The sequence below is a fragment of the Danio aesculapii genome, chromosome 8, assembly GCF_903798145.1.
Source record: "Danio aesculapii chromosome 8, fDanAes4.1, whole genome shotgun sequence".
Classification (NCBI taxonomy): domain Eukaryota; kingdom Metazoa; phylum Chordata; class Actinopteri; order Cypriniformes; family Danionidae; genus Danio; species Danio aesculapii.
The window spans coordinates 32,350,760-32,361,224 of NC_079442.1; the positions used below are offsets into that span (position 1 = coordinate 32,350,760).

At 36.7% G+C, this 10,465-nt stretch overlaps 1 protein-coding gene across 1 annotated transcript in view; it reads right to left on the minus strand.

The window, feature by feature from the left end:
* The window catches only part of LOC130233242 (uncharacterized), a 16,260-nt gene extending 8,149 nt beyond the window's left edge, over positions 1-8,111 (minus strand). Inside the window, exons 1-3 of the mRNA XM_056463196.1 lie at positions 7,895-8,111; positions 4,984-5,108; positions 3,853-3,941 (exon numbers count right to left, since the gene is read on the minus strand). Of these exons, the coding sequence (XP_056319171.1) occupies positions 3,853-3,941; positions 4,984-5,108; positions 7,895-8,111 (431 nt within the window). The remainder of the gene's footprint in view (positions 1-3,852; positions 3,942-4,983; positions 5,109-7,894) is intronic.
* Between the last annotated feature and the right edge of the window lie 2,354 nt (positions 8,112-10,465).

The following is a 10,465-nucleotide window of genomic DNA, read 5'->3' on the forward strand; positions in this document are numbered from 1 at the left end:
TTAATGCAGCGGCTTGGAGTTGTGGTTCTGCCGTCTAGGAGTTTGGAGAAGTTCGATGACTGTCGTTTATTGGATACGAGAGACGTATGATGATGCTGGAGAAGGTACTTGGGGGTTTGAAGTGGCCGGAGATGGGGATTGCATAAGACATTGTGTTCTGGCTGGAATGGATAGGCCTTCGGCCTCTTACTGGAGCCTCAATATCTGGCCGACTTTCAGGCTGAGCTGGGTGTTGTTGAGATGGGGCTGATGTTTCAAGGAGCGCGGACCATCATTTCTTTACTAACAAGATCAATAATATCAGAAAGGCAATCAGCTGATCCAATCAGCCAAGTTGTGTCGAAGTCAGACTAGCTCAACCACAACTTAAGAAATCAGACATTATGTCCAATTTCATGGCAATTAATGGTAAAATCTTAGAAGAGATTGTGCAAGTTATGAAAACATCAACCTGCAGTCTTGACACGCTCCCCACATCATTCTTTAAAACTGTGTTTACTTATTTAGAAATGGATCTTCTAAAAGTGGTAAATGCTTCACTTCTCTCAGGGATTTTTCCAAACTCACTTAAAACTGCAGTTGTTAAACCCCTCTTGAAGAAGAGCAACCTGGATAATACCCTATTGAGCAATTACAGGCCCATCTCAAATCTCCCTTTCATTGGCAAAATTATTGAAAAAGTTGTTTTTAACCAGGTTAACAAGTTCTTAAACTTCAACGGGTGTTTAGACAATTCACAGTACAGAAAGCGCCCTTATAAAGATAATCAATGATATCCACCTAAATACAGATTCAGGCAAACGAACAGTGCTGGTACTGCTCTATCTCAGTGCTGCATTTTAAACTGTCGATCACAGCATACTTCTAGATAGGCTGGAAAACTGGGTTGGGCTGTCTGGGACAGTCCTCAAATGGTTCAGATCTTACCTTGAAGGGAGAGGTTACTATGTCAGTATAGGTGACCATAGGTCAAGGTGGACACCGATGACATGTGGAGTCCCACCAGGCTCGATTCTGGCACCTCTCCTGTTCAACCTTTATATGCTCCCTCTGACCCAAATAATGAGAAAAAAGCAAATATCCTACCACAGCTATGCTGATGACACTCAGATCTACCTAGCCTTACTTACAAGAATTAGATGCTTTGTTTCCAGTGAAGACTTAGAGAAACTTGTTCACGCTTTTATCAGCAGCAGGGTGGATTACTGTAACAGCCTTCTCACTGGCCTTCCCAAAAAGTCAGACAGTTACAGCTCATATATAGAACGCTGCGGCCAGAATTCTGACCAGAACCAGGAAATCAGAGCACATCACACCTGTCCTCAGGTCTTTACACTGGCTCCCAGTTACATTCAGAATAGATTTTAAAGTATTATTACTGGTCTATAAATTACTAAATGGCATAGGACCTCAATACATTACAGAAATGCTCACTGAATACAAACCTAACAGATCCCTCAGATCTTTAGGATCATATATGAACTAGAGATTCCAAGGGTTCAGTCAAAGCAGGGTGAATCGGCTTTCAGCTACTACGCCCCTCGCTGCTGGAATCAGCTTCCAGAAATGATCAGATGTGCGCCAACAGTACGCACGTTCAAATCAAGACTGAAAACACATCTGTTTAGCTGTGCCTTTACTGAATGAGCATTGTGCTACGTCCGACAGATCGCTCTCTAACACTTTTATGTTTTTCTCTTTTTTTTCCTTAACCATTTTTATTATTTGTTTTTATTTCTCTTATACTTCTCTCTTTTATTCCTGTTTATGTAAAGCACTTTGAATTGCCACTGTGTATGAAATGTGCTATATAAATAAACTTGCCTTGCCTTGCCCATAGCTGCACTGTTGCTGTTGTGATCTCCGCCGCCTCCACTGTTGTTGTTTTCGTTGTTGACGATGTTATTAATGGTGGTGTGGTATTGTAGTTGAAAATAGTAGGAGGTCGGTTTGTCCGTGAGTAGCTTTCGGAGGAGCTGGAGTGGACCTGTCATTAGCTTCTTCGGAAAACGAAGGTAAGGGACTAGTTCTAGCTAGGCTACTTATAGTGAGTTTGGATTAATCTGATTGGCTAACTAATGATTGTAGATGGGTGGCCAGCTGTAGTCAATCATATCATGTGCTCCTCTCGAAATGAGAGATGAGCCTCCTTATTATTTACTTTCACTTTCACTCTCGTGGATAGGAAAACTTCTTGTACGCACAGACATCCATTAGCCTATGAATAATTAATTTCATTTGTTAAGCACAAAGATTTGTTTCAAAACTATTTATAAATTCAGTTCTAATTTCCAGCAAACGAATAAATGAACAATAATAGCAATGCGCCTCAACACGCCTCCATTTTTAGATCAGAACGCCTATGAGCGCAAATGCATTTGCTATTTAAATAGCGTGGCGCAAAACGTCAAAACGACTCTTGCACCAAGCTGAAACTAGCAAACAACAATTGCGTCGCGCCTTGCGCCACATTGCGCAGGGTGTATGATAGGGCCCATAATGTTCTTAATCAGGCTCAGTCTGGTTTTAGATCTGGTCACAGTTATGTAACCGCCACACTTAAGGTTCTTAATGATATTATTTGAACCGTTGACAAAAAGGAGTATTGTGTAGCTGCATTTGTTGATCTGGCAAAAGCTTTTGACTCTGTGGACCATGAAATTCTACTGTATAGGCTAAGATATATTGGACTATCTGAGAGCTGTCTGGTCTGGTTCAGGAATTACTGTTTTGGTCGTCTACAATCAGTAAGGGTGGAGGGGCTTCTGTCAGATCCCCTGCTGCTTCAGAAAGGGGTCCCACAAGGTAGCATATTGGGGCCTACACTTTTTAACATTTATGTTAATGATATTGCTTCTGCTGCAGGTGTAACGGAGGCCAGCTAGTAAGTGCTGTGCAGGTAAACCTTACTCCTCTGACCTCTAAAGGTGCTCTAGCGACAAACGCTAGAGGCCATGGTCTTTAACCTCCTTGTTAGAGCAACCGACTCACTCTCAAGCCCGCATTGGTTTTCTTTACAGAAACAAATCTTCCTTTACTCACTCTTCAAAGCAGCATTTGGTCAAATTAACAGTATTACCAATTCTGGATTATGGGGATTTAATTTACAGATCAACTTCAAAAACTCTTCTTAACAAACTGGATGTTACTTATCATGCAGCAATTCATTTTGTTACTGGTGCACAATTTAATACTCATCACTGTCAACTGTATTCTTCACTGAATTGGCCTTCTCTTCAATCACGTCGACAAATTCATTGGTTTCTGTTTATTTACAAAACTCTTATTGGAAAAACTCTACATTTACACTATACAAAACACTACAAAACACTATATTTACAGTCACTTCTTAACATTCAGGAAACACGTCGAAATCTGTGCTCTAGTAATTTCATTTACTTTTGCATGCCCAAAGTTCGCACTTCATTTGGTCGCTACTCTTTTCAGTTTTCTGCTGCTGATGCTTGGAATTATCTGCAGCAGACCTTAAAGCTCAACACTTTCATTCCACTATCATCTTTTAAAAATTCAATTCAGTCAATAGTTCAAGATCACTGTGCTTGTTTTTCGTTTTTTGTTGGTTTTATATGTTATTATCTGCATTTGTGAAACTGCGTCCCTACTGCTTTGTACTGCATCTGCTTTTCATGTTGCCTCTTGGCCAGGTCGTCATTGTAAATGAGAACTGGTTTTCAATTGACTTACCTCGTTAAATAAAGTTTATTATTACATAATGCAAAACATTTTAGAAAATACAATAACAATTTAATTTGCTTAATTTATTTAAAAAGCTTTGGACAACCTTTGTGCAAAGTATATATTGTTTTTACTCAAAGCATTAAAAGAATTTACCTGAAGAAAAACTGTCCAGTGGCTTGAGGCGTCCACGTCACTTGGACTGAAGTTTTATCATTGTTATTAGGATGAGCTACGGCCTGGTCCTAAAAAAAAACATAAGATAAACACCTGACTTTAGTTTATAGAATTTACAGCTGCTAACATTTAATAATTGCTCTAAGAAGCCTGTAAGAAAGAGTGTAAAAGGGTGTGTGTGTGTGTGTGTGTGTGTGTGTGTGTGTGTGTGTGTGTGTGTGTGTGTGTGTGTGTGTGTGTGTGTGTGTGTGTGCGCGTGTGTGTGTGTGTGCGTTTGCGTGTGTGTGTGTGTGTGTCATATCTGTCAATATTGGGATGTGTATATAAGAGATACACTCTCCCAATTTAGATTTTTAATTTGATTTCATTAAATAACAGAGGTGTCACTTTAAAAACTCACAAATCTTAAATGAAAGCATTCGATTGCTTTCCTAACTTTTTATGCTCATTTAAGACAAAATTAGATTTGTTTAAAAAAAACGCACCAAGATCGACATGTTATTATTATTATTAATTATGTGTATATGTCTGTTCAAACACCCACCCAAAACCCAGACTTTTGCTCCACTTCAAATCGCGTGTACAGAACCCCTTTGGAAAACAGCATCTTTTTATCACTATGGAGTGCGTCTGTGAGTCACACAATTGGTCACACACTGCTACATGAACTGTTTTGAGGATTGTATCCACTTGTTAAGTCATGAAGTATTGGTGATGTATGGAATATTGTTTCCGGGTCCAAGCTGCTACTCATTTGAATTGAGAAAATATTTGTTTATGAGCACTTTTTAGTCATATCACTAAAATAGTTAAGGTGTATTATGAAGACATGTGGCCCTGTGTCCTCGGAATGTAAAACTGTTTAAAATCATACTAAGCAGGGTTTTTTCACATTCATTTTTTTTCCGCAGGTCTCCTGTAAGGGGTTAGGTTTAGGGGTAGGTGTGGGGTAATGACATAATAAACATTTTTTACAGTAGGCTACAAAAATAGATTACGCCTTATGGAGAGTCCTCACAAATCACAAAAACCAACCACTACTTAATAATAATAATAAAAATTATTATTATTAACCACTACTTGTGTGTATGTGTGTGTGGCAGGACTTACGCCACAGAGAAGCACACTCTTGGCACTGTCAATCCCACTAAATTTACCAGCAGGTGGACAATCATCACACTCTCGAGCCTCCAACATATAGCCCATGAATGAACCAGAAGCAGCCGAGAGCGTCACTGTGGAAAAAGTTATACATTTTGCTGACAAGTTTGAAAAGACAACTTGTTTACACCACTAAAGCATTAAACAAAAACTTTCCTGTAACGTGGACTATAGTAGAGGATCCCACTAGCAGTTTTAAGGAAAGCAAGTACCAGGTAACCTGTATGAGCTTTGGGAGTTTGAGCTTTTTGGCGGTCTTGAGACAGAATATTGCATGCTCGGGATTTAGCTTGACAAGCAAATGATGCGGTGCTCAGTGTGAACCCAGTTAAATATTGCCAATTTGACTTCCTCCATGACTCATGAGCAAACCATTTACCTAAATAGATAAAGTTTAGCCAAGGCAATATATCATCATGAACATAAAGAATATAAAGACACGACAGCTGAATATTGAAAATATGTCCCTCTGTTTTGAGTTGTAATTCATTTATTCATTCATTTTCTTTTCGGCTTTGTCCCTTTATTCATCAGGGGTCACCACAGTGGAATGAACCAGCAACTTATCCAGCATATGTTTTACACAGCGGATGCCCTTCCAGCAGCAACCCAGTACTGGGAAACATCCATACACACTCATTCACACACATTCACTACGGACAATTTAGTTCATCCAATTCACCTACACTGCATGTCTTTATACTGTGGGGGAAACCGGAGCACCCGGAGGAAACCCAAGCCAAAACGGGGAGAACATGCACACTCTGGGCGTCCAACACGGGGAGAGTTCAACACGGGGAGAAACCGGAGCACCCAGAGGAAGCCCACGTAAACATGGGGAGAACATGCAAACTCCACACAGAAATGCCAATTGACCCAGCTGGGACTTGAACCAGCAACCTTTTTGCTGTGATGCGACAGTGCTAACCACTGTAAATATTTATTTATTCTTTTCTAGAATTGGGAAAGTTAAATTGTCAGTAGTGTATGTGTGTGAATGATAGTGTTTGGGTGTTTCCCAGTGATGGGTTGTAGCTGTGGCATCTGCTGTGAAAAACATGTGCTGGATAAGTTGGTGGTTCATTCCGCTGTGGTGACCTCTGATAAGTAAAGAGACTAAGCCGAAAAAAAATAAATGAATGAATGATTTACTTACTATCTACCTGTTCCAAACTTGTTTTCGTTTTATTCTTTTGTTTAACAAGGTTTAATAAATATAAAAGATATTTTAAAGAATGTTGGCTAAGGGTGAATATTCTGAGTTTTGGGGTCAACTATCCTTTAATATATTTTACTTATCATATAAGTAAAATATATATAGAAGAACTGATACAATTTTAGTACAATTTTGAATGAAATGTAGTGGAGAGCGGGGTAAAAAGTAACACTAAGTTTTAAGTTTCTCAGGGGTAACCGTGACAGCTTCCAAGCATTTCACCATGTCGGCAGACACAGTCCTGCCATTTATTGAAAAAGTTAGATGAAATTTGAATGAGAACCACAAGAGAAACAACCTTTTGGCAACCTAAAAGTATTTTTTTAATATAATTATTGTTTTTCCATATTGAAAGATATAAAAAAACACATAGAGACTGGGGCTGCACAATATATCGTTCCAGTATTAATATCGCAATCTTTCACAAGAGTCACGTCAATGTTGAGTCTGGATTATAATTGATCATTTTGCAGTATTCAGTATAATTTTTGCAGTAGACTATGCAGTGTTTTTTTATATTTGATTATCAAATTACTCTATACCTGAATACAGTTCCACTCCTCGGAAAACAATAAAATGCTGTTAATTTATTTTGTATATTTTATTGAATTTATCTATGCTTACATACTTCTATACAAAATCATCCCAATCAAATTTAAAATGATAAATTCTTTCCAATTGGTTTTGCAACTCATTTAGTGAAGTTGTTTTCATATTGCAATGAATATTATCACAGCATATTATTATTTTCATATTGCAATATATATCACAGAATTAAAAAAAAAAACAATCTTGGATTTGTTCAATATCTGGCAGCCTTAATAGAGACTGCTAGCCTGTCCTGAGGAAATATGACACAGCGGAGTTAGTTGTAACAGAATGTTACAACATTGTGTACATTAATAAACCAAATAAACCAACCAAATTAATAAACTAAAAACAAAACTTATTTTAATGATGAGTGTAATTTAAATAATTTTTTGTATAAAAACAATAATCAAAAATATTATTTATATAATATATTTTAATAAACCAGTTTGCAAATATGGCAAATAAATCCTTTCTAGAGTCTTAAACAGACGAACATAGTGTGCTATGTATAATAAATGTGTCGAGTTAATTACTGAGAAAATGTACTGTATAAACTAAACTAAATTTAAATGGATTGTGTAAAATCTGACTTTCCAGCAAGTGTTACAACTGTTACACTATGGGGTAAATAGTTACATTTTTACATTTTTCCCGGTGTTGACTTCATGGACAAATCTGACGGACTCCCGTTTCATGAAAAACCTATCCCGATGAAGCTACAATCAAATCATTTGACAAAATTACTCTTTAGTGTAAGATATGACATCAGCATAAATTTGGTCGATTTTTGACCTAATAAATTGTGTTTGTATTTTTTTTTATTAATTTGCACCGTGTGTGAGAAGAATTGTGTACTTTAATGTTGTTGTATAAGAAATGTGAAAGAAATTACTTTTCTGTGAATGTTTTTATTTCAACCCCATTACTTTGCTCATTATTTGCCCAAAACCAAAAAGTGTTACTTGAAATTATACCATGCTCTCCTCTAAGTCGCTTTGGATAAAAGTATCTATCAGATGCATAAAATGTCAATTTAAACACTTAAGATTCTACCTGTAATGCCCTTTCCCACTTGCGAACTGTCCACAATCAGGGTATCTGGATCGACAGTGAAAATGTTTAAATCTTGTCCTTGCGGTTGATCTGTGTCATGATTTATAGCCATACTTTGACACTGGTCGGTCAATAAACTTCCATCACTGTAACAGCAGATGAACTTCAGCATGGTAAATCCAAATATCCGCAAAAAAAGACCGCGCGCAGCAGACATCTGAAACGGACCAAAATCACAAGAACAAGAACGGTGATCAAATCCAGATGAAAATAAAAACACTTTAAGTTATCAAAGTATCTTAAGACAAATGGATGTCAGTAGTAATAGGGGTATGAAAATACCTTGCTATACCGCGTTGCTGATAAAAGATACGAGAGGAAAGGTAAAAGACTCTCATTGTCAGTTGTCAGTGTTGTATAATTTACAGTCCTGCTCAACCAGCAGCCAGACTCTGTTGCCTTTCTATTGTCGAACTATGTTACTGGTGCCCAGGAAGTGGGTAACTGGGCTAATTAGAACAGCTCTAATGTTTAGGCATTATGCATTGAAACTTACTTAATTTCAGATAATTTTCAGCCAATATAAGTTTGTATTAGGTTGTATAAACTGATATTTTTTATCTATAACAAAATCAGCATAGCAACAGCACTCAAATGTTTTGTTTATTTGTTTACTATTATTTGCAGTCTTCTCTCAAAGAGAATAAGATTTTACTCTGTGAATATTAGCTGTAAATAGTTATCGGTGCTTAAAAACAATATGCTGGAAGATAATCAGGGCTCATTGATTCAAAAGGGTTCAGTTATTTTAGAGTCAAGATTTATGTCACTGGAAACAGTACAGATTGTTAACCAACATTCAAAGAAAAGCACGACAGATAAATAAAAAAATACCTGACTGTCTTTCAATAAGGAAATAAATGTCAAAACAAGTGACAACAGATCATGTGAACTAAAGAAAACAAGTGCTGTGAGTCAGATGTACAAATTACCTTGGGGGGTTTTCAAACCACTGATTGTGAAAGTCATATGTCAAGGGAAATGCAGCAGTTAGAAATAAACGCCGCCTGTGTTGGGTGTAACGCATTACAAGTAGCGCCAGTTACGTTACAATACTTTTCTAAGTAACAAGTAAAGTAACGCATTACTTTTAAACTGCTAAATAAAAATAAATTGCTGAATTAAAATAGTCACAATGAATTATGCAGTCATTGAGAGAATGTGTTCATTGTTTTGAACGCATCAAAGAAAAGGAAAAGGGGGTTGTCTCAATGGACAGTGTTTTTACTTAAGTCAAATAGTACAAAAGTAGCAAACCCAGTGCTTTGAACTTTTAATAATCTGTATATACTGCATTTATAGCTCTGGTCAGGTACATTTTTTTTCCCAATTTTGTGCAGCCCTAGAATGATCTATACATGTACGTTCTTTTTCATCTCATATTACACAATTAATATAATAGCGTCTGTCAGGTTAGTTTGTTTGTTGTGTTCCACATGGGTGGCAAGGATGTTCTCAGATGAGATTATCCTAAAATATAATGTTCTGATGTGTTTTTTAAAGGTAAATGTGGGTGTAGGTTATGCAGTGCGTTAAAAAATTGCAGAACTCCTCTGGTAAAAAAGGAAAAAAGTTCTGAAAGAGATCAAATGTAACTCAAAAGTAATGTAACACATTGCTTACTATAAAAAACAACTAAGTAATGCAACTAGTTACTTTTTTAGGGAGAAACTCAATATTGTAATGCGATACTTTCTGAAGTAACTTTCCCCAACACTGAACACTGATATAAATTTATTTCAAAATATTTAAATTCTCCAACAGGGCATATTATACGATCAGACTTCACTTGATGTACACTGTTTGATTGGATATCTTGCATCTTTTTCTAAAATTATTTCATTCATGTGCTATTTTTATTTGCAGAATCAAAGATTTGGTACACATGAACATGTCACAGGAATAAAACATTATCAGCATAAAAGCCTCTTCTGTATGTTAGCCATAATAATAGTTATACACACAAATAAAAAATAATTGTATATATTATAAATATATTTTATATTTAAAAACTATGACCTGCACCACCACTCCCCCACCAACCAGCAGCTCTTTAATTCCAGAGATAGTGCTGGGTAGCAACTGCTTGCCTGGAATCTGTATTATGTAATCAAATAACTTAGATATAATGAATTAGATTAATTTACATTTTAAAATACTCAGATTCAGAAACATACTGAGAACTCTAATTACTTTTTTCATTGACTATGTGGGGGAGAACTGTTTTTTGAAAAATGGCAACAATTTAATGCATTCTTTAATCACTTAAACTTTAGTTGCGTCGGCACATGCACTCATGGCACTCATTGGGTTCATGGCGACCCAAGTTCAATTCCTGCCTCACGGTCCTATGCCAACCCTTCCCCTCTGTTTGCTCCCCATGCTTTCCTGTCAATGCTCTCTACTTTCCTATAGGTGAAAACTCCCGAAAAAATAATTATATATATTAAAAAAACTTTAGATGTGGATTGAGTGAAGCTAGATGTGTATGTATGTATGTATGTATGTATG